The sequence below is a fragment of the Ptychodera flava genome, chromosome 3, assembly GCF_041260155.1.
Source record: "Ptychodera flava strain L36383 chromosome 3, AS_Pfla_20210202, whole genome shotgun sequence".
In the NCBI taxonomy this organism is placed as follows: Eukaryota; Metazoa; Hemichordata; class Enteropneusta; family Ptychoderidae; genus Ptychodera; species Ptychodera flava.
In genome coordinates this window covers 20,410,250-20,435,995 of record NC_091930.1, presented here as the reverse complement: position 1 = coordinate 20,435,995, position 25,746 = coordinate 20,410,250, and the positions used below count along the sequence as shown (strand labels likewise).

The 25,746-nt window shown below is 37.9% G+C and overlaps 1 protein-coding gene across 1 annotated transcript in view; it reads left to right on the top strand.

Annotated features, from left to right (window-relative positions):
- Positions 1–24,848, top strand: part of LOC139129707 (proprotein convertase subtilisin/kexin type 7-like) — a 32,282-nt gene extending 7,434 nt beyond the window's left edge. The window contains exons 3-17 of the mRNA XM_070695380.1: positions 7,817–8,381; positions 9,720–9,816; positions 14,919–14,956; positions 15,535–15,697; positions 16,430–16,520; positions 16,885–16,939; positions 17,436–17,574; positions 18,146–18,246; positions 19,413–19,580; positions 20,045–20,255; positions 20,752–20,908; positions 21,710–21,804; positions 22,036–22,123; positions 22,525–22,642; positions 24,270–24,848. Of these exons, the coding sequence (XP_070551481.1) occupies positions 7,887–8,381; positions 9,720–9,816; positions 14,919–14,956; positions 15,535–15,697; positions 16,430–16,520; positions 16,885–16,939; positions 17,436–17,574; positions 18,146–18,246; positions 19,413–19,580; positions 20,045–20,255; positions 20,752–20,908; positions 21,710–21,804; positions 22,036–22,123; positions 22,525–22,642; positions 24,270–24,821 (2,568 nt within the window). The 5' untranslated portion in view covers positions 7,817–7,886 and the 3' untranslated portion in view covers positions 24,822–24,848. The remainder of the gene's footprint in view (positions 1–7,816; positions 8,382–9,719; positions 9,817–14,918; positions 14,957–15,534; positions 15,698–16,429; positions 16,521–16,884; positions 16,940–17,435; positions 17,575–18,145; positions 18,247–19,412; positions 19,581–20,044; positions 20,256–20,751; positions 20,909–21,709; positions 21,805–22,035; positions 22,124–22,524; positions 22,643–24,269) is intronic.
- Positions 24,849–25,746: the final 898 nt, after the last annotated feature.

The window sequence follows — 25,746 nt, the reverse complement described above, 5'->3', positions numbered from 1 at the left end:
TAAAGGTGTATCTGTCCCCCTGTAGTTAACAAAGGAACGGCAGCCATTTTGAATTGCAAATACCAGTAAATGTTACATGCAGGTAATTTGTCTAGCTCTAGGGCCAAACTTTGGATGGCGACCCCTGAATTTTACTCTTGATTTGATAAGAGAATGGTTGAAAGTTTCACTGAGAAAAGTTTGTGCAAAAGTTTGAGTCTTTCACTTTCAAGGCAGGTACTACCTTTTAATATAAACCGAATGATGAGAAAGGCTCAAAACTTTCATTTTCGGTGTAAAATTTGTTTACCCATTTGTGATAGTTGATTTGCAGTCACGTGGGCCTGTGATTAACTCAAGTAGCACCGCGACAGTTTTGGCCCAAACCCACGAAGAGGTTAATCCTCTCTGTATCCGTGTTGTTTGATTGTTATTCATGACATGTGCCGTCAGTTGTGAACACATCAACTGTTCAAGTAGCTGTCTGACACTGGTGTTAACAAAATTTGAAAAGGAAAAACTGGGACATCTTAAAAAACTGAACTCTGCTCACTTTGTTCATTAGGGAGAGTTCCTGAATTTTAATAGCAACAAATAGAAAATTCACATCTTGATGAAGGAGAAGCTCTCCAAGTGATGTATACTGGTACCTAACTGACCTTTGACCCTGAATGCCCACTACAAACAAACACTTTAGAAACCATGAGGATATGTGGCAGTGTACAGCAGGCCAGCATGGCAAGAGCAACTTCCAAAAAAACTTTGGTAGATTTACAGTATTTCAACCAAATTTTCAATTTTGAGATGGGCTGATCAAAGCCGTCACCATACCAGTATGTTGATGGAGCAAATTCTGCTATCTGATTGGTCGAGACGTGAAAATAACCCATGCTTAATTCACAAAATAGCTCAGTTGGAACAGGCACGAAGGTCTCAGCCAGAGAATGAATGCCTTTTTGATGTTTCATGCCAGAATTTCAATTGAATATTATGATGTAAAAGCAATAAACCATGTCAGCGACAGGTATATTACTATATTTTTGCACCAGTCCATTCCATATATGCACATGGGATAGTGAATGTACATATGGAGTGAATGGTTAAAATTGCATGTTTAATACTGTTGCTGGGAGTTATTTATTGCTAAAATGGAGTATGAATAACTTTGGTAAAATGAGAACAGCCATTGAAAACAATTTTTACAATGATATGCAAATTGCACATTTTTGCGAGCACCAGCATGTCCAATATACCATACTGTGAAAACTTTATTGATGAGATCAGAAAAATATAGAAATGTGAAATAGCCGAATGGACATACATATATACTGGTATAGGGAAGATATTCATGTCATATTGTTAATTTAAAGGGCCAGTACCTGTAACATTTGGTGAGCTTTTTTCACTGCCTTTGTTTTGTATGTTAGTTGCCAGTTCTTGCCAACACAGAAGAATGCACGGTTATTATTCAAAATTGAATTTTGGTCCGGACTGAAAATAACATGTCAACAATAACAATGCAGTCTACACACGTACATGCCGAGTTAACAAGCTGAATACTGTGTATCTCAACAGTAGCCCAAGAGTAGCACAAGAAAGTGTCACGTTGACTTTAAAACGAAAACGGTGAAAAAATCTTCAAAAGTTACCACACTGGCCCTTGAAGTATCTGACGAGACTTTAAACTTAAGGCTCATCAGTGAGTGAGATATAGTTCTATGATGTTGTTTATTAATATTTACATTTCTAAACAACAGAAGTCACCTGTACAGTTAAATGAATGTAAAGAATTAATCCAGCCATGCTGAATGAGGCATGAGCTGAAAAAGTCCAAGGAAAACAAAATTATAATATTACAGTTGTGCAGATTACCTTTTATACATGTTAGACTGAGCTTGCTTCAACTTATAAACGTCAATCATATTGTTGTTCCAAGGAGAGTATAATGAGCAAGAAAAATTTCCCTCAAAATGTAATGTGACTGAAGTAATACATAATGCGTGTTTTAGGGTATTGCCAACTCAGCTCAGATCTCATTATACTGTGTTCAGTAGAGTCACATGACCTGAGCTAAATCACAGCTGATCACTGATCTGTAGCAGAATTTCAGATCAACATTGTGAGAAATTCATCCTGAGGCTTGTACTTGTGTGACTGAGCCGTGTCGATGCCTTTTTCCCATTCAACCAAAATTTGACCCAAATTTTGTTACAAATCTAGAGCAAAACAGAATCCTATCATGACATGAGATAACGAGGTTTATTTTGGTTTTGTAGGGTTTTGTTTTCATGAAATAGATGACGTGTCAAGGATCATAGGTATGCTACATAATGCTTGTGACGCACTTTTGAACTGTGCGTCACAAGCAGATATTAGGCGTAGGCATACATGTATACACACACATACCACAATATCCTTGAACCTGACACTGGCTACAGCTATCTCAGGGACATTTCTCTGCTTGGAGACAGGAGTCAAAAATCTGCCAATTGTTTCAGATCAGGTCACTTGAACCACAATCAGCTGTAAGTTTTTCTGGTGTATTTTGCTATATTTTTGTTCTGTCTGTGAAATGCAGTTTCTTGTCCAGTTCCTCGAAGTTCTCGTTTATTCCTAAGTACCCTAAAAATTGTGTCAAAATGTCTGACAGCAGTGTACATGTAGTGTATTGTGTACTGGTAATAAACGCTATTGTTGGCAACTTAGTGGAATCCCATACAGACAAGTATTCACTAGACAACAATAGCATTTGCATATTGTACACAAGGTGTCATATCGGCAAGGCTAACAATTTGCATTTCAACATGGCCGAGAAAAGGATAAGGAAACTTGAAAAATAAATGTAGATATTACGATAAGACACAGCTACATGTATTGTCCCGCTTACCTAATAGCGTAGCCCCAATTCCCTGTAAACGGGTCCAAAATCACTACCGATAACAATGGAATTGGGCTGGAATACAATAGAACATTTGCATACACTGTACTCAATTGTACATGAGGTAATTAATAATAATATATTAGCAAAGCTGACAATTTACATTTCAACATGATGTAGACGGGAAAGTTAGTAGGACTTTGTTTTATACCGGGGTAGAACAAAATCAAAGAAAATACCGTATGTTATCATTAACCCTATATAGTATGAGTGCTGTAATTTTTCCCACCAAAATTTCAGTGCAACATTTTACCAATTTTTATGAATTTTTCTGTAATTTTTTTGATAATTTTGGATCAAATGGACATCACATTTCATCTGCTACAGTTTTTCACCAAATTTTGGCAAAAATCTGAAAAAAATTTGACTTGGGCACATTTTATAAAGGTGACAAAACTTGACTTTGTTAACAAACAAAGCTGGCGTGGCAAAGGCTAAAACCAAACGCAAACTTGGACACAAATACTGATATTATCTTTAAAATACGGTGTCCTCTATATTTTGGTGGTAATAAAAGTTCAATATTAGCATTGCTACAACTTAGACAATCAAATACATTGATTTTAATGGATGGTTCTACAATTCTAGAAAACTGTTTTGCATTCAAGTGTGGCTATTCTTGCAGCACATAGGTGTAGTTTGTTTTGTTTTGTTTGTTATTTATGCAAATTGTATTTTACATTAATTTAAAAAAGAAAGCAATAAGGAAAGGAACAAGAAACATCACACAAAAGAACAAATGAGAAAGAAAAAAGACAAATGAGAAAATGTGCAAGTCACATAGTGATGGGCCATAAAGAGCCTCGTTTTGCTATAATGTATAGATCTTGTCAGCTTAGAAATTTTTGTTCAATCAACATTACATCTTTAACTTTATGGAGCACAGAATCCATGGTTTGGTATTTAGCTTTGAAGATTAGGTGATTTTATAATACCATTGCCCTTTGTTCATGAATACTGACCGGAGCACACAGTTGTCATTGTGTGATTGTCACTAACCTCTGCAACCTGACATTTCAACAAGGCATGTATTTTTTATCCCAGGGATTGAATTTCTTGAAGTTTAACCTGTTCACCCCCAATTTCCTGTAAACAGATCCACATGTACCATTGATAACAATGGGTTTGAGCCAAACCATGGTGGTGAAAGGGTTAAGGGGATTAGAGGGTTAAAGAGACGTTGATATCTATTGTCATCCCTTGAGATTATTTTAAAAATATTACATCTTCATTAGCTACTTGGACCAATTAACTATACTTTAATTTCAGGCAACTGTAACTTCTAAAGTACTTACATATAAGCCTCAAAATAATTGTGCAAAACAAAGGCCATTGTCAGTAACAAATATTGCTTGCAGACTACGCCCATTGAACACAGTCGACTCATGAGTGCGCCCAAGGTGATCGGCAGTGCGCGAGAATGAGGGACAACGGGTTCTGTTTGGGGAACATTGTTACAAGGGCGCGTCCTGGCCGCAACATTGGTTTAATATCCAGTTTTACTTGCAACATCTTAAGTTTTGGTTCAAACTATAACTTGTGGTTTGTTGACAGTAACATTGCATGACGTACATCTACCCACAGTCCCTCTATCCACCGGTCTGGAAACGTGGCTGGTTTCTTTGTGACACTCCGTGATATGAACAAACACACGATTCACACCTTAAACAAAGGACACTGACAATGTTCAACTGGCCGCTATATCGATGTCGTCTATGATATCCTATGACAGCCACAATGTGATCGTTCAAAACATGACGTTTGTGGGTTGTTATTTTCAGAATATCACAAAACATTACAACTTGTTCCCTTTAGAAACACTAAACAATTTATTTTTTCATTAAATGGGTAACGTTGCCCCTCTAGATAAAGCTTGAAAGGGACCACACATTATGGTTGCATTATGATCACGATCGAAAAACAAAATGGCCACGCACTGTTCGCAAGTGTCATGGACTATTGCCCGAAATCAAGAAGACAGGCAAAATCAGCTGAATATTAACATCGACAGCTGAGTAGTTCATTACCAAACTTGTTATTGTGTTGACATGATAGCATTTTGTAAAAGGTATTTACTGTGCCTGAGCGCGAGCGTACGTATCGAGAGTTCGCCATATTGACGCTACATGGGAAAATATGCGAATAAAATCTACGTGCATTTCTGCAGTTGTCGTTCCTATTCTGCTCAGTTAACAGACATAATTTCACAGAATATTACACAGAAAACATATTTAGATCATATTTGGAGGCACTGACTACTAGCATTGCAAGAGAAATGGACGACAAATTTCCCGGTGTGTTTAAGCCGTGCCTGAGCGAGCGTACGTATCGAGAGTTCGCCATATTGACGCTGCATGGGAAAATGTGCGACCACACAACTAAAATCTACATGCATTTCTGCAGTTGTCTTCCTATTCTGTTCAGTTAACAGACATGATTTTACAGAATATTACACAGAAACATATTTACGTAGATCATATTTGGAGACACTGACTACTAGCATTGCAAGAGAAAGGGACCACAAATTTTCCGGTGTGATTCCAGCCGTTGCTTGTGCTACGTACGTCAACACACTCGCAGCGGTCAACCCCAGAAATTATCGCACACTATCATCATTTACGATGGGATAAGGATCACGAAAAACACACACCGGTTTCAGGATATGATAATTTCTGTCTTCGTGTCGTAGATAGACGCAGAGAACACTTAATAGAGCCAAAAACAGCAAAAATTCGAGAAAAGCGTACACACAATCGGGACTGTGGCATGCAGGACAAACCCAAGCTACGCATTATCACGTGACTGGCCTCGTATCGCGGTTCGGCTGTGCGGTCTAGGTGATTGACACCTTTTACAATAGGCGTTTCCAGACCGGTGGATAGAGGGACTGTGATCTACCGTTCCGTCCACACCAGCCGTCCACACCAGCATTCATTAAGGTAGTATGCGCCTTAAATCCGAAAGACAAACTTTCGCTCAAACTTTCCCTAGGGAAACTCTCAATCATTGTCCAACCAAATCAAGAATGAAAAAGCAGGGGTCAGCATGCAGATTTTGGTAAAAAAAGAAACCAAATCCATTGAATTTATCAATATTTGAAAAACAAAATGGCTGCCATCTCTGTGATAAGTCTATGGGGAAACACAAGAAGTAGACGTTGAAAACTTCATTTACACCAAGGGCTTCAAAATGAGCTCCGACAAGTGGTAGATCAGAAAAGTATTATAAATATTTGAGAGTCTGAATATCTGTCACTCCATTCTTCTTTAACATTGCATACTGACGCAATTTTCATTTAGCATCAGCAGAGTTGACCCTTTGTCTTTCAAATGTCGTTTTAGATCTGATCAGCTATTGACCATTTCAATAGTTCCCCAGGGTCTCAGCGTAATGTGCATTAAAAGTTACTCAACCGTCCTTCAAACAACAAACTTGAATAAATTATCAAGGAAAATATTAATATTTAATGAATGGATTTAATTGAAAGTGAAATTATGCTAATGGTTCCCTTAATTGTTGTGGCAGAACAATCGTAACTGATAATATGGCTGATAATATGGTACGGTACACCATGCACACATACACAGAGCAACAGGTGGTGGCATTCATCACAGAATGAAAATAGAACTGCTTTTTTCACAAAGAGGAAGGCAAATCATATGCCGAACAATTGCTGCGTAATTAGCGGCATATCAAATTGCAATTTGATGATCTCATATTTGTTTTCTTCACAAGAAAGCAATATGCCGAGGGGGACATTAATTCAAATTGCTGTGTGTCACAGCTGTGTTTTGGTCGATGACTTAATCTGTGTATTTTTAGGATAATATCACTATCGCGCCGCAGCAAACTAGTACATTACATAGAACTCTACCGCTGTTTCTGTCCTTCAGTGAGCTCAGTAAGTTTAATATTTTCACAAAAGATGTTCTTTTTTTCTATAATTTCCCCCTTTTTAAGGGGAGGGTTTTTGTTTTGTGCAAATTATGAGTTATGGATGATTTTTTCAAAGTTTAAGACTAACAGTTCGTGCTCTCAGCTGCCAGAGTTCATACATATTGGTATACTTGTACTTTTCATGCCTTAAGGCTTGGCTAGGCCAAATTTGGCTAAGTCTATTCAGGTAACACGTGTACCAGTATTCAACGATTATTAGATAAAATACATCACAGGGCAGACCAAAAATATTAGTTGGAGCATCAGACCAACAAATTTGATTTTCAGTCATTGCGTTCATCGATTATTGTGATGGCCAGTGTGTTGTGGAATATTACAGTGTTTTTTATCTCACATTTGGTATAACCGATGTGAGGTTATCGTATAAGCTGAAGTCTGTAGCATCTGTATGTATGTGTGTATGTATGTATGTATGAAAGTACATGTAGTATGTCAGTCAACATCAAAAACTCGCGAATCGCAGCACTTTTTAGCTTGGTACACATGTATTTGGTGTGTGGCTGCATCCTAGGATATAGATGGGATTTTGTTTCAAATGGAAGTTTGCATTGCCAAAATTATGCAAGTGAGCTTACAAAATGTGAAAATGGTCAAGAATTAACAACTGTAGAACCGCTGTTTTGATTGCTTTGAAAATTTGTTCGCAAGTACCTTAGGTGAACCTTATACAGTTTTATGAATATTGTGAAGATATCTTGAATTTTGTATTTTTGCTGAATTTTTCGTTGTTATTCTTCTCTGAAACTGCTGGCCCAATTGCCCTCAAATTTGGGTTGGATGTTTGCCAGGGTGTTACCCTTCTTATTTGTTGAAATTACCATAAAATTGGAAAAATTACTGTTTTAGGGCAATTTTTGTCATTTTTGGTCTAAAAATCTTAAACAATATTTTCTAAGCGCTTGTTGTATATTTTCTCAGTAGTTGTTGTATACTTTCTTGCAGACAACTCAGAGAATGGATTATCCTATGCTGATGAGGTAGTAAATTGTACAGACTTTTTGGGGGCGACATCATGTGTGTGCACATGTCGACCTTTCAACTCTTGACGGCGTTGCTCATCTTGTATTACTTCCTTGAAGCGCCACCGATATGTGCCTTGTACCTGCGATACGTTCCCGAGGAGACGTCGGGTCCCAAGGAGTCGATAAAATCGCAGGGGACGCCATCATGGGGGGTCAAGATCCATTTCAACTCTGTGCTGGATTCCAACGAAACGATGCTGGATGAAGTCGCAAACCTTGTCGCGAGGGAGGTCGGGCTGATCAACATGGGGCAGGTCGGGGAGCTCTTCGGTCATTATTTATTCGTACACGAAACTTACCACAACTCAACCTACAAACAGTCGTCAGAAGTAGACAAAAGAGATTTACAGAATTTGCAGGAGGACATTGAAAAGAGACTCTCAGATCACAAACACATAGAATGGTTTAACCAGCAGGTGATACGACAGAGGGTCAAGAGGTCCATGGATTTTACCGACCCGGAGTTCCCTTACCAGTGGCACTTGGTAAGTCTTCATCTTCAGTCAGACAGGAAACAATTAACAAAAAAAGATGAAAGGTGATACTGAAATTGGTTTGACAGAACTTTCTCATGTACTGCCTGTTATTTGAAACCTTTTGATGTAGCAACTCCGTGAAACAATATGCATGTAGTAGTTCTGTATATTTATCAACCAATAAGAATACCACGAGACAAGAAATAGACACGGCCATCTGAGAACCTTCATCTCATACAGGTACACCATAGAAAATTTTTGTCTGATTATTAGCATATACATTGACCCCTTGTCTGCCATCAATGCTTGAATTTTCCGCTGCTTTATGAATTACTACATCTTTTGAGTGGCGGAAAATTCCAGTGTTCACTGTACTGGTATGCTTTGGTACAGTAATTGTACTACATTGTGACAGTGAAGATGTTAAAATATCAAGACTCAGCTGAGTAAGTCAAAGATGAGTTACCAGAGCTTGTTTGCACTCCAGTCTAGGCTATTTGAGATGGAACTTATTGTAACATGCTTTTGTTTAAGTTTGACGTGTATATGAGTAATGAAAATGATAAATAAATAGCATAACTTGCAATTATTGTTTTTTTTAGTCAATAATTTTATCATTTTTGTGTCAAGTGAGTGTGATGAAGATAACTATTCTTCAAATGAATAATGACATTATGATGACAGCTAGACTATCAATATTTATGCACTTCATCATTGTGTCAGTGCAAACAGGTTGTAGCTGACATTTTGGTTCAATTTACTCGCCTTCTGAAACTGATCGATGTAGAATGGCTTGCTACGTGACTAAATTTCACATAGAAAGTAAAATTTTCATGTAAAACCATCATTGAATGTTAAACAGAATATCTCTCAAATCAATATTTATGGCTAAAATTATTGCAAAACAAGTTTGTCTGGTGAACCTAAAATGCATAAATTTCTGTACAACCCTATTATGCTGACACAACAATATCAGCATTTAGAAATCCAGTGGTCAGAAGTCTGAGACAACCAATTCTTTACTCAGACTGGTGAACTGACCAATCATACGACAGGAAAAGAATCATATTGTACAGAATGTGTTCAGGACTACTACAGACTGCAGGACCATGCTTCACCTACTGGTAGACTTTTATTCATCATAGGAACCACTGAATGCAAAGTGACTTTGCTCAATCCTACATGTATATATTCTAATTTTTGTCAGTAGCAAAATATCTGACTCTGTATTTTTAACTAAAACTTACGTCAAAATTTCAACAAGATGTATGATCATTTACATTACTTGATATTAGTTTCCCTTGTGATTTGTCTATAGTAATCATTATCTTCTATTGCCTCTCACAGCATAATTTTAGGTACCCACACATGGACATCAATGTCACAGGTATCTGGGAGAATGGAATCACCGGAAAGGGTGTCACCGTATCCGTCATTGATGATGGTGAGTCAAAGCGTCCCATTCTTTGTGTTACAAGGGGGAAACGTCAGCTATGGAGTCACAGTGTAACAGGTCATCTTGAAGTCATTGACCATTGATAGCATTCAAAGCAAGGGCATCGTATGTGTGATAGTGATGCCCTCCGCTTTCTCTTGCACAAAACTCCATTGTCACAAAGTGATTTTGAAATATTCAACAATCTATAGCTATGTGTTTGATTATGTATTGAGACAACTTATCAGACTCAGACAGCATACAAGCACACAGTACACGTTGCATACGCACTCACATTTGATATATCAGTAAGGCATGACTAGATGCAAATAAATGTGTTTCCATGGTTAGCACTGGGCCATCTTGTCCCCTTGACGTCATTGACAATATTACGGGCAATTTCAAAATGAAGTTAAGGTGGTTGGAAAGGCTATTTTTGCACCAATCTTTTCTTAGAGTTAATGTCAAGTTTCAAGTGTTAGAATCAAGATATTTAGTTCAAATTTTCAGGATAACTCCCTTAGTTAATATTTTCTCCAAAGAATATAAAAATTGTATATTTGCAGCCATGATTTTGAAATATGACACCAGTAAATATTAAAATTTAATTTTCATATTTTTTTACATATTTGAATTTAATAAGAATTGGATAGTATTAATATTACCAAATTAGTTATAAATATGTTGACACTATTTATTGTAAGATTTGTACGGCAGGATTTGTAAATAAAATTTGTTTTTATGATTTTACATGGGTTTATATATCAAAAAATTATTAAAAATTCTTTCAAATTTCAAAATGTGATTTTTCAAAAAGTACTTCAAATACAGGAAAATTGTGCCGTACAAATCTTATCTGTAACCTTGTTAATAGGCTGTAAAAATTCCATGTCCATATCTCATTTCAAAGTTGGATTAAATTGGTATACAATTATGTAGGAAAACTGTTATTCTGTCAAAAATGTTGAAAACAAGCCATATTTGCACCCCTCTTTTGAAGTCATAGAGCAGTTTTTTTTTGGTTAATCTCACTTTTGACACCTCTTTGACACTCAAAGAATCTAAAAATGCATTTACAATAGCAGTCACTCACTCTGAATGCCAGCACCACCTTGTCAAACTTTCCTGAAAAACAGCAAATAATGACTTTCCCTTTTCAAACATTTTATTAACAGCTAGGGGACCTCTACCATAGTTAATACACTAAGGACTCCCCAACTTCTTCTTATTTGGTCAGTTTTTCAGAAGTTTTAACAGGCTATAACTCTGCAATGCCTTTGTGCCCAAATGTCTAGTTTTTTTTTATTCCACAGAGAATGTTGACTACTTTTATATTTTAATAGTTTTGTTGAAATTTATAACTGACGCTCTAGCCTTTCCAACCACCCTTAAACACACTGACACTATGTGTCTTAACAGTACATGTTACCAAAACATACATGACTTCATTCAACCATACAGACAGAGACTTAATGCCTACATATATACTGAAACCTGTAGTTCTGATTTTAATACGCAAGAGACAATGCAGCATTCATGGACTCTACACTCTGTGGCAGATCTAGAGTGTTACAAAAACAGCTCTGCTTACATCAAGCTAAGGCACACAGTCCATGTAGCCGACAATGAGATGCAAATGATATGTGGTAAAGGTCTCCTCGACTAACTTTCAGCTGGTTGCTCACTTTCTACTATTTTTATAGTATTTTATACAAAGGCACAGACTTATTCTACCTTCAACTAAAACTGATAGTGATTTTGTAGCTCGTTCTTTACTATTTTTCATACTTTTTGGTAGCCGGTAACAGACACCTTCGTGTTCGTGTCGCTACCGTACATGGACGATCTGCCCACTAATGCAAACAAGAGTTATGTCTGTCCCCCCACCTGTCTGAAAATGTATCAGGCCATCACTCAATGTGAGATTATTGGGCCGTTATCTTTTACAACTGGAGAATAAAGCCTGGACTAACAAGGCTGTATATAGACTTCAGTCATAAATGAGAAAATATAGAGAAACACATAAAAGGTGAAGTGAGGTTCTGAGCAAGTTGAAAATATACAGACGCACTGAAACCCATTCACTTGTGTAAATAAACCCCTTGACTGTACTTTGAGTGCAGGAAATTTCTGGCACATTGATGAATTCATAAATAGCATCAATGCAGGAAAAGTCAAGAGAGACCAGCTTATTCACGTTCACAGTATGGCTAATCTGGTACAGCAATTTTACTACATTGTGATAGTCAAGCGGTTCATAAATATATCTTATGATATACTCTGAAAGTCTCCAGTACTTCCTAGAATTGATGAGAGCTCCAAGAAATGCCCATGTCTTTAATGTTAGAAGAATCTGTGGTAAATTTACCAATTAAGGTCAAATCTGTATCCGGGTTGACGGGGGTTGGCAGTGCCTGGAGATAGAGCCAGTATTTGTAAAACATTTCGGAGATAACAAAATGCCCTCAAAGAGCCATAAAAGTTGTATGCAAACAGCCACTGGTGACAGTTTGTAAACTCCAAGCAGAAGTTGATCATCAATGTAAGCAAAACTGAGCAGACTATGTACTGGACTCTGGCTATGGATTGTAAAGAAAAACCTGAACATAAACTTCATGCATTCTTTTGTCCTAAAGCTGAATCTCCCATTTTCAAATTTACAGGTAAAATCTGTAATCACAAACAGTTGGAATAAAATTGTTTTCCCAAAGATTTACTGCAACCATATTATACATTGCACGATCTAAGTAAATATTCACAAAGTTTTATAAACTTGTTTGAGTTGACTTAGACATTAATGAGGTTGTATTACACAGTGTTAATGGTTCCTGAAACAAAACTATCACATACAAAATTAAATTAGTGGCATCAGCCGCATGTAACTCAAGTCTTCAGTTTTGCCTTTTATAGAAATGAAAAGAAGATGTGTTGGTTTGCTTCAAATCAATTTCGCATTCCCTAAGCTCCACACAGCTGTGTGCTATTTCAGATAATCCTCACAAAATTTTATGAAGGTGTAAAATTGAGTGATAGTGTATCTGCTGCTGAATTTTAATTATCACTGACAAAGAACAAAAAATAACACGAATAGCAAGTTTGCAGAGAAGCAAATATATTTGTGGGTCGATAGATGCGACTTTTGATCTGCATACAGTATAATTTGTATAGCAATTGATATAGGGAGGTGATTTGTGCAGGTCAAAGGTCAGAGATTGAGCTGCAGTGTCTTCAGATACTCCAAAACTGTTGTAGTTCAGCACAACACAGTGATCTATTGAGCTACCGTGGTACACGTACACTTTTGAAAGCCCCTTCCACGTTGTTCAAAATATTACATGGTTTCCTTCTTAAGATTTTGTTGGGATAATTTTGTATGTATTCAACTACATCCATGGTTTGCAAACATTACTATTTGATTTTTGCTCAGTATACAGTATTGGCTGGTATTGGGATGGGATTAGTGCAGGCCAGAGGTCAAAGGTTAAGCTACAGACTCATTACAGGATGGGATTAGTGCAGGCTAGAGGTCAAAGGTTAAGCTACAGACTCATTACAAACACTCCAAAAGCACAACACAATGAGGTATATAGATCTGCACTTTTAAAGACACATTCTGCTCAAAGTAATAATTCAGAGGTTTTTTTTGTAATTTTCATTATGATGATTCAATATTCCCACGACTGTACACCCACTAATTGCCAACGTTCGTCTGCTATCTTGTCAAGCTGTATAATCATAATACATGTAGACCCAAGTCTGTTTCTAGAGTCTGTGATATCATCCATCGCTTCCCATGTTGGCTCTTCATGGTTTGGCATGCACATAAACACGGGAGTTGATAGTGAGATATTTGACTTCATAATAAATTTCTGTGAATATTATTTCAACACATAGCTTTTCAAACGTAGGAACCCTCACTTAGCAGGATTCCATTGTTAGTGTCGGAAATTTTACTTCAACTGATATTTTTCCGGAACACAGATATTTTACAATGCTGAAATTACTTTGATATGTTTTTTTCTGAATCCTTTTCTGAATCTGTTGTTGCGTTATCTCAGTGAATAGAATATCAACAAACTGGTAACATCTGTGTGCAGAGTTTAGCAACCTTCGTCATCGTCACATGACGCATGCAAATGAGCCAAAGTATGCAAATGAGGTCCCAAACAGCCCTTTGTGATTGCCTGGTTGTCAGGTGTCAGCCCTGTGATTGGTCAGTTCCACAAGTTTGAATCATGAGTCAAAATTACTGTCGCAGGTCACAACATACAGTGAGCACAGATTTTCAAATTAGCATCATTACAGTATGTTTTTGCCCAGACACAATGACAATTGACACAAATGGTAAACTGAGGCAAATAATATTTGTGAAATGATGAAAGGTTTATTCCATAAACCGAGAATTAGTCATCTTTTGTCAAAACATGACTCACCAAGTAAACTGTGATATGAAATGTTTTCATTGTTTTTTTCAAGCTGTACTTTTGTCTTGGGGTACAAGTGGTAAACAGTTTGCCCTATGTTCTTTTTGCCTCAGGGAGACTTCACATACTTTAAATACATATTCTCATGTCAGACTGACTCAAGGAAATTTCAAGATTTTCCAAAATTGGCTCAAAATTTCAAGAGGTCTTAAATATCAGGGGACACCTAATTTGGGGATATGACATCATCTGACCACACGCTACTATGTTGTGAAACTTCTGCTGTGTGCAGCCAATGTCATTTAGAATCAGATAGATGCATTTTTTGTATCATTTTATCACTGATGACATCTTGGATCAGAGGCTGTTTCCGTGACAACAGAATTTAATCTGTTTCGGTACCTATAGAAACAAAAACATATTTTTCACAGAATGTGCATAATATAACAGTAACTCTGATTGAATGCACAGAAACTGAAACTATTTCAAAATGTCCTTGTATATTTCTTTCCATATTTCTATCCATGTAACAAATGTTAACATGACATTTTGGAAAATGGGGAATTTATACAACACATATTAATCGCATATCCATCTTTGTCGCGTCAGGTAAATAAATTCTGTTTGTGCAAATAATGACAAAGGCAAATGCTGATAAATTGATGTACATTTTCATTGTCATTTCAGGCCTTGAATGGAGCAACCCCGACATCCTGGATAACTATGTAAGTGAAATCTTTTGTCATGTCTCTGAGATATCTCTTGCCTTTAGAAGGAGCAAAGTAAAACAATTTGGTGGACATTTTGATGTCAGAATAAAATGAATTGTCATCTAAAAATCATACTGTGTTGATACGCAGTACATTTAGTGTCAAATATGGTCCAACTTCACGGTAGCATACAGTAGTATACTGGCAAAGTCAACCAGCAGGACTTTAAATTTCAGTAATTGCTACACAGGGACATAACTACTTGTACCCTATCACTACCATGGTTTTGTCCAAACCCAGAGTTGTCAAAGGTGAGTATGGACCTGTTTACAGAGAATTTAGGGATGAACAGGGTAAAGTTACCCGACACAACAGCTGCCATCCCTTAACCTGTTTACCCCCAATTCCATGTAAATAGATGTAGGTCCGCAGTCACTATGGATAAAAATACGTTTGGACCAAACCATCGTGGCGAAAGGCTGAAAAGCCAGAATTCGTGATGTCTGGCTATTCACCCTTTCAATGTGAAATTCCTCTCGCTCACTTTCAAGAAAAAATGTAATTTTTTCCATTTTGATTTTCTTGCTGTACAGAGTAAAGAGGGAAGTTGGGACTTGAACTCTAACGATGCGGATCCAATGCCAAAAGTTGACTCCAAGGGTCAAAACCACCACGGTACGCGATGTGCGGGGGAAATCGGAGCTGTCGCCAACAACATCTGCGGGGTTGGGGTAGCTTATGGTGCTAAAGTCTCAGGTAAGGAAAGCAAGCCATGATGGAACTGATTATCCCCTATTGCACACTGGTTTGGTTTGTCCTGACTAGACTGCATATCAAAGATAAGGTGAAACAGATGAAGGAAAGAAATGCTCACAACAAGGATGAATAGTCACTCACAATTCTTGCTAATTTTGCCTGTAAACATACTACACCATTTCAGGCCAGTGTATATTCGCTATTGATAATTATATAATACCAGTATATTGATGGTGCAAATACAGTGATCTGATTGGTCAAGACATGACAATAATCTTGCTATGTTTGCAATATAGCACGGTTGGCAAACGCGCAAGCTCTTAGCAAGAGCAAAAATGCTATTTTGATGTTCTATGTCAGAATTTCAATACCTGTTATGATATAATAGCAATAAACACACCCAGCGATGGTATACCACTTAGTTTTGACCAGTTCACTTCATATATGCACTCGCCATCACTCGTGCATATATGTCATGAACTGGTCAAAACCTCATGGTATACCGTCGCTGTGAGTGGTTTATTATTTCAATACTCATAAGTTTACTTTAATTCTTAAACAAAATACTTTGCAAAAATTTAGCATTACCTTGCTTAACATTTTGCAAAATTGCTGCATATTGGTTTCTTGGCATTTGTTGTCATTGGACTCAAATTTTTCCCCCGTTGTTTATTCTCACAGTTTTGTTTGCTGTATTGTTTCATATAGTCCATTTCACATGTCTCATTCCAGGTATAAGAGCCTTAGATGGGCCAATGACTGACAGTCTGGAAGCCACAGCCTTCAACAAATACATGCAGGTCAATGATATATACAGCTGCAGGTACAGTAAATCTCAGAACTGTCAAAAAACTCTGCTGTACAGTAGAGGGTCTTCAAAACATTCAAAACTCACACCTGAAAGAAATTTATCAAAAAGTGAGATTGTACTATAAAATTTGGCACATTTATGTATGCATTATGGGTAATTGAGGTCAAAGGTGAAATGACATCACTGCCAAAGGCAGAGGGCACTTCCTCCACTATTCTCTACAACAGTACTGATGGTACTCAACAGTGTGGAACCGAAATCTCACCACTGAAATGAAATTTCATACATAAATCCAGCATTAGTTTTCTTTCTTCCAAAACCCAATGTATAGAGAGTCATCCTTCTGCTGACAAAGAATTTTCCTTTTCCGTTGCAGTTGGGGTCCGGATGATGACGGTGAAACTGTAGACGGCCCCCCCCCCCTTGCCAAGGTAATTTGGAAATGCTTTTAAATTCTGTAGACTGCTAGGTAGCAATCCATTTTTCATTTCTTCACAAGTCCTTTGTTTCTGAAATTGACCAAACAGCTGCAGATAGTGCACTAAGACATCATAAAAACACTTCTTCGAATCGAAGCAGACCTTTCTTACCGTACATCGTATATCAATTGTACACACTCACACTCACACATCAACACATCACGTCATGCACATTCAGAAAGTGCCAAAACACATGAACCACTACTGTGTACCTGTGAGCCCTGCTGTGAAGGGTGATTTTCACAGCGACGGCCAGTCTAGGCGAATCTAGCAGTTGCTGGTAATTTCAATTTCAAGAAAATTTTGAAATGTCCTAGTCATCTAATCCGCAAGCTGCAATAATTTATGTACGTTTCAAGGCCTCTGCTTCATATACAGAAAGGGGTTTGTGTCGAATAGTTGATGAAAAATATTGGCAATACACTTCTGATTTTGTTGTCCAATGTAGGCAGCTCTTCAGCACGGAGTTTCAGCCGGAAGGAAAGGATATGGGAATATATTTGTGGTTGCCAGTGGAAACGGCGGTCGCTATGGTGACAACTGCAATTTTGATGGATATGCAAATTCAATTTACACAGTCACGATAGGTAAGTAGAGTTTCCCTTCAAGGAATTATGCCTCTCTGCTGTGAGAAGGAAAGAAGTAACACTGGAAAGCTGTGTCTTGCAGTATCAATCTGTAGCCTTGCAAATGCTCTAACCCTCTCCCCGCAATGGTTTAGCCCAAACCTATTGTCATCCATGGTAAGTATGGACCTGTTCACTAGGAAATAGGTGAGAACAAGCATCTCATTTCAGGGCATTGAGCATTCCCGTGCATGTACATGTACTTTTCCCAGTCACCCTCTTATCCTCAGAGAAACTACAAAATGAACTGTCCTTCTGTTTCTTTGTATAATATTTTGAAATCACTAAAAGTCATCTCATTTTGAGAAGTGGTAAACTCTGTAAAACAAATATAGGAATGCATTGGCAAATATTCACAGTGATACATGACTTCTGTGAACAAACTCTTATCACACAGAATTTGAGAGTCACAGGAGCTTCGTTAATGCTCCAGTTGCTGATAAGATTCCGATGCCACAAGCTACCTTGCGTACCTGTGTTGTCCCTATAGTCTTGATGTTTCTACATGTACATGTATATCTTTCATTACCAGGTGCTGTAGACGAGAAGGGTCACATGCCATTCTATGCCGAGGAGTGTGCATCCATGATAGCTGTGACTTTCAGCAGTGGACAGAGTCCAGAGAGGAGCATTGTAAGTTGAACTTGTCACGCTCACCGTTATCGTACCAGGCCTGTCACTACCCCATGAACTTGTCATACTCACCGTTATCGTACCAGGCCTGTCACTACCCCATGAACTTGTCACACATACCATTATCCTGCCAGGCCTGTCACTACCCCATGAACTTGTCACACTCACCATTCTCCTACCAGGCCTGTCACTACCCCATATTGTCACACTCACCATTATCCTACCAGGCCTGTCACTACCCCATGAACCTGTCACGCTCACCGTTATCGTACCAGGCCTGTCACTACCCCATGAACTTGTCATACTCACCGTTATTGTACCAGGCCTGTCACTACCCCATGAACTTGTCACACATACCATAATCCTACCAGGCCTGTCACTACCCCTGCCTGCAAAGTCTATCAAAAAGTGCATTGAACCAGATCTCTAGATATTTTCACCTACTTGGCCTGCATGTCATATCTGGTGAAGTCAAAAGTCATGTTTACGGTATCAATGTTTTCAGGGCCTTCAAATGTTGAAGTCTTTGTTACAATGCAATATGGGGGGACATGTTGTGCCTCAATGGTTTTACCAAACTTGACCTGATTGTGAAATATGAACTCGGCAGGATTAGAGTTAAAAGAGAAATTGTTTCTTAAATCTGAGTACTAGTGACACAGTCTTGCTGCACTGCTGTTATATATTGAACCACTTGCAATGTACAGTATATGTACGTCCACGATCATCAAATCTGATAGAGTCTATAAAAATGTACAATGTTTTTGTGATAAGTTAGAATTAATCCCTTGAGCGCCAAAGTCAATTTTTGTTTGTTTACAAAATACATGTATAACCCAGTCAATTTGTTTCAGATTTTTGCCAAAATTTTGGTAAAAACTGTGGGCAATGAAATGTGATGTCCATTCCGTCCAAAATTATAAAAAAACTTGCCAAAAAATTCATAAAAATTGCTAAAATGTTGCACTAAAATTTTAGTGGGAAAAATTATACCCCTCCAATTACACCCCTCCAAAGGTTGGAGCCTTGGAGAGAAAGGGGGACAAGTGTTAATGGCACAATTCAGCTGTTGAAGATCTTGGCACTCTGAATCATCTCAGGAGGCACAATTATGCTCTGCAACATCACACTGACTGATTCCAAGTTTTTGTTCTCTCTTCTCCTAGGTAACCACAGATTGGACGCTGGGGCAAGGCACGGGTTGTACCACTAAACACACGGGTACGTCAGCAGCGGCCCCTCTGGCTGCCGGCATGATTGCTTTGATGCTTGAAGCCAGGCCCTGTCTGACATGGAGGGATGTCCAGCATATCATGGTGATGACATCCACCTTGGTGAGTTGACCCTTCACCCAATGAGTGACCTTTGACTTCTTCATTATATACTTATTATGTTACATTTATTTGTAATGTGCATGTACTCTTTCCATTGGCTTTTAGAACAAAATGCCTGGCTCCTTTCAAAGAAGAATTTTTCTGTTCCATAGAAGAAGTTAGAGGATAAAAATACTATATTTACTTGTAAATGCAATTTAATACGGATGAAATATGAAAGATTCTGTTTTTCGAGCATTAACTTCGACAGTATCTGAGGGTATACTAAACTTTTTGAGTGATTTTCATCCTTGTACTAGGATGAAACTACCATGGTCATCTTATATTATACTGTTACATTGTATACATGGAAGATATCTACATTCATACTAACGTTATAATTGTGCGAAAAGAAAATAACCCCTAAGACAAAATGAACTTTTCTGATTATGAATAAGCCTGGCACTTTCCATTTGTCCATACAGGTGGATGAGGGCAATTCAGTATGGTACACCAACAAGGCAGGATTTCACCACAGCCACCAGCACGGCTTTGGTTTGCTGAACGCCTGGAGGCTGGTCAATGCAGCCAAGGTCTGGCAAAATGTCCCCTGGATGACCTCGCTGGTCACGTCCACCCAGTCAGTGGAGAAGAAGATCACAGATGGCACCGATACATTGATTGTCAGCTACGAAGGTAAGACCTTTCAGCTGTTGTGACAGCGCATATCATCAGGGTCAAAGGTTACATAGTGTGTGACATGGATAACTGTCCAGATTTTTTCAATGTCAAGAGGACAGGGCATTAATATGCCATGTTATTGACTTGTATGTGAGCTATTAGCATTAGGGATAGAGTATATTGGTTATAACAAGTTAAAACAAAAAGTGTTGACTTTATCAAGATTTACTTGTATTTGTAGTAGAGTGAAAATATTTATTTTGATACTGCGTTAACCTAGTGCACAAATAAAAAATATATCTGTGGCAAGATTGAAGAAGTCTGAGCCCACTGTCGAAAAGTTTACAAATTAACACAATCCTAGAGGGTACAGTTGCTCCACAAGGCTGTCGTATTCTCCCTAGTAAAACTCCCATCATTTTCATGATGCATATCGGGCCCACTGTTCTTCAGTGTGCCACTTCCTTGCCCTGACTTTATTTTTTTCTTGGACTCCGTTTTATATTTCAAGTAACTGACGATGATGCGGCATCTGTTCAATTGGGGACACTAGAACATGTCCAAGTCACCGTGTCCATATCCCATGCCGTCCGCGGTGATCTGGAGATACGACTGATCTGCCCAAGCGGCACCATGTCAGTCATTGCGTCACCAAGACCAAAAGATACGTAAGTAATCAGTTAAATTGTGATCACATTGTTAAATCAATTTATCCATTTCTAATGAGCAGCTTTGAACATGTCAGAATCAGAAAAAAAGAGAGTCTGGTGATCCATATTGGATCACAAATAGAGAGGCATAAGCATTCTTTGCTCTAGTGTCATCATCTATTGTTGATATATTGTCCTCATCTAGCAGCAGAATTATTCAAGACACAGCATGCACTTTAGAAGGAAAAAAACAATTTTTGCTAAAAAGAGAAATAATTGCTTATCATCCTCAACCCAATGTACCGGCAGATTAATTTTGCAGTTTTTTTTTTTTAAGTTCAAAGTCATTTAGCAGGTGACTTACGGCAGATAATTTGTTATGTCTGAAGGCTCAGATTCACACAATGTACAGTTTAGAATGGTGAATCTATTGTCGTCATCTAGCAGCAGAATCATTAAGACTATCATGTAAATATTTGTGTTTAGTTGATTCTTGTGAACTTTAGGAAAGTCAAAAAGTGAGCAGTCGCATCAGTTTGGAAGATAACTATGATGGAAAACAAACCTAGAAGTTTTTGGCCGAGGAATAAAATTTTTTCAAATACAGGGAATGTAGAGAGATATATGCAAGCAGCAGGTGGACGTCATATTGACATGTACCGATATAATGCAATTGTCATGTTCCTGGCCAAAACAAAAAGTACAGCATGGCAGATTTACTGCAGCTAAGAATTGCATTGTACATTCTCAAGCTCAGTCATTTCATTCCAAAGTTTCCATCAGCTTAATTTCACTTGTCAACACTTTGTTCTCTTACAGCTCTGTTTCAGGGTTTGTGGACTGGCCTTTCTCAACAGTGAGGTGCTGGGGTGAAAGGCCAGCTGGCACCTGGCAACTCTGGGTCATAGATCACGGTAAGTGTTAGAGCGCCCTCTATGCCAGAAAAACATGCTTCTGAAGACGATGAGAATATATCTGAGTCTGTACCTGGAAGAGGCCTTTAAAAGTGGATTGCGATTTAGATCATTCGTTTTAGGACAGTTTTTAAGTAATAATGAGACCATTTTCTCTGTGGCAATGAAAAATGACGACTTTTATTGCGGATACAACGTTATTCACTGTCATCATTTTGTGTTAATTCTTAGGTGGTACTCACTCAGCAAAGCTTCACCGCTGGAGGTTGACCTTGTATGGTTCACCTATGACCTCAAATGACCTCAGGCTCAGAAGATAGTAAGTTCTCTGCTAAATGGGCAGCCTTAAAGATTTTATCCATCAAATTTAAAAGATGTAAAACAAAAGAGTTCACCTGATTTTTGAATAAATTTGCCATGGAATTTTAAATATCAGTGTGCTTAAGTATTCCGAGTCCACATTTTATTATTCGCATGTGCATTTTCTATCATCACATCGAAGGGGTTGAATCATACTTAAGTTTTGGCTTTTATTTGAATTCTTCAAGTCATTCATAAAAATGCTGGCAATAGTAAGTATATTCAATTGACGAGGTTTGACAAAGCTTGCAAGGGCTTTATATGAACAGTGTAACAACATCTCACATTTCCATAGTCAAGTTCTTTACACTTAAACATTGTAACCATACCTCATCATTTTCAATTTATCCCCCCCAACAGTGAAGTGGAAGATGCCATGTTTGGTGACTATTTACATATGAATGAGACTCGTCCTTGTCCTCCTCCGTTACCTGTGGCATATGACGAATCAAAACTCATCACTCCAAGAACTCTAAAGGTAAGAGAACAATTAGAGTTAGAATGAAGAAAAAGTTAGAATGCATCTCAGGGTAAGATATTCAGACTCAATTTTTTTGTAATAGCGTCCTGGTCTATTGCTTGGGAGAGGTGCTATTAAAGTTCTTTGAGTAAGAAAAATTTTTACCATCTTAGTTTTTCAAGAATAGAAAATTTTATTTTGCCCCACAGAGTTAACACAGGAAAGGCGCCCATTTTGAATTACAAATACCTGTAAATATTAGGTAATGTGTTTGTCTAGAAACAAATTTTGCACAGTGACCCCTGATTTTCACTCTTCATTTGGTAAGACAATCAAAAGTTTCATCAAGGAAAGTTTTAGCCAAAGTTCAAGTCTTTCACTGTCGAGGTTCATGCTACCTTAATATTGAACTTACTCGTCCGATATAATTACTCCGAACCAGCTCTTGCCATGTACGTAGATGTATTTGTTTGAACAGAAATGCTTTTTAGCTCACATTTGGTTATACCAATGTGAGTTTATCATATAAGCTGAAGTCGATGGCGTCTGTATGTCTGTGTATATGTGTGTATGTATGTATGTATGTATGTATGTATGTATAGTATGTAAGTACAGTATATCCGTCAACATCAAAAACACCGCAAAACCGCTGTACAGACAGCTTTTATATTGGTACACAGACGTACAGAGATGACAATACTTAGTTATGTGGAAATTGTCCTGAAATATACAAATTTGTATTTTTAAGACAATATTGTCATTTTTGGTCAAGAAACCTTGTTCTCAAAATTACTTGTTTGATAGCTTTGTAATTTGGTATGAAGTCCCGAGGGATGTTATTAGATAAATTTTCTGCTCAAAGTGTTGGGAAACCCCCAAATTTGTATATTTTAGGTAATTTTCTCAGTTTGTGACCTTAAATGACCTACACCACCCAGGATATGTTGTGAGACAGTTTTGAAGGCTGTGACATAATTTTGTCATATTTGGTATCAGTGTGTAGGAAAATTTGATCCAGAAAACAAAGCTGAGGTGAATTTTTCATTGCGGACCAATTTTTGCAACTTTTCTATGTAAGACATACAAGAACTGATGAGAAATTTGGATCCAGGATAATTCCAGATGTTGTAATCACTACCACAGTGGAAGGCATTTCACTATCTGTAACTAACTTAAGTGCTGTTTACATTAGAATGATAACACTCATGCATTAATTAAAAACTCCCCAAGGTTGTAAATACATTTCCTGTCATCTGGCGTTATGTAATACCAAGGGATGGAACATTTGATATTCAGGAGGGGGTAGGGTCTAGAAGATTGATGAGGTAGCATTACTTTTTACCAGATCCCTTGTACATTTTTTTACCCACTCCCACCTTTTCTTTTTATCAAACCTTCTCTGTCTATTTTTTGTTGTTGACATTTGCTTATGTATTGAGGATCTGCTTGTCCCATTGCTATAGAAGTTGATATGCATGTTCCTAAAGATGACCTCCAGTACCTCAGTTGGAAACCTTATTTGCTTTTATCATTCTTGTTTTTCCTGGTTTAAATATTTCTCGAATGGACCAATTCAAACTGAATGTGAGCACACTGTCCTTGACGGTATTTTTGTAATTAACCCTTTTTTGCCTTTTACTTTCAGATTTTATGCTTAATTGGAAGCTTTGCCTTGTTTATGTCTGTGTACTACACCGTCGAACAGGCATTCTTCAACAAGGAGGACAAAGAAGAGCTTGCAGAGAGACGCTCCGAGGAATATCAACCCATCAACAGTAACAGCGGGGAAACTAGCGATCCGCCGCCACCGCCGTTTGTCGACGGCATACCGTTGGAGGAGCTTAATTTATCACAGGAAGAGATGGAATTAAATTACACACTTGGGAGAACTGACAGCACCGAGGGTGCTCAAATTGATATCGAAAACGAAACGAACTTGACTGTTTCCCTGCCACATGAACACGGCCTTTCACTCAATTCTGAGTTAACGAGGACTGACTTTGAATCTTTTCCGGGTAATGTTGATGACGACGTGGACCCAGACGGTGACTGCGGTGACGCCACCGCTCTGCTGGCCAAAGGAGAATCGCACACATACAGTACTTATACGAACTTAGCGAACTACGCGCAAGGAGACGCGCGCACTAAAAGGAACAGTACTACTTACAGAACAGATAACTGCTCAACAGAACAATAACACACTTCGGTTGTCATAGGAGAATACCGGTACAAAAAAATTCAAAAAATGTGGAACTCTAAAAAAATTAAACATTGAACTTCAGATAATGCAGACAGCTTTATCATTCATATGGAACAAAAAAACAATGGTAGACCATGTTATTTACCGTATGCTGCTAATGCAAAAATATGAATGAGTACAAAAATTACAAATGACCTCAAAAGAGAGATAAAACTGCAGCAAGTGTGAAGGAATACAGTAAAAAATTGGCCGACTAGCGGAAATACAGTACTCGTTAAAATAAAGAGCAAAGTTAAAACAAATACAGTAAAATACTAACCGACCAGCGGGAGATAAAACACTTGCAAAGCAGAGACTAAAAAGCGCAGACGTTTCGGGTGCAACCCTTCGTCAGTTGTATTATACATTATCTAACTGTATCTGACGAAGGGTTGCACCCGAAACGTCTGCGCTTTTTAGTCTCTGCTTTGCAAGTGTTTTATCTCCCGCTGGTTGGTTAATATTTTACTGTATTTGTTTTAAATTTGCTCTTTATTTTAACGAGTACTGTATTTCCCGCTAGTCGGCCAATTTTTTACTATGAATGAGTACAGGTGTCTCAGTGTCTGAAAATACATACAGCAATAACGAACACTGGTGCTGTAAATCACACAACTATGTCTTCCAAATGTCCATGCTTTTTTTAAGTTCATGTGACATGCAAGGCAAATCTGAAATCTTTTGTAGAAGTGAAGAGAAGTTGTATTAAGAAGAAAACAAAAAAACAGATGCAATATTTTTGATTTCTTTGAAAAATATGTACAGGGCTTTCCAGAACATCTCTACTATTCCCGGGGAATACTGTACGCTGTCTTTCCAGATGTTCCAAATGTGTAAAACATGGCCTTCTGCTTTCTTAAGCTTCCAGGAATATTTATTAGAC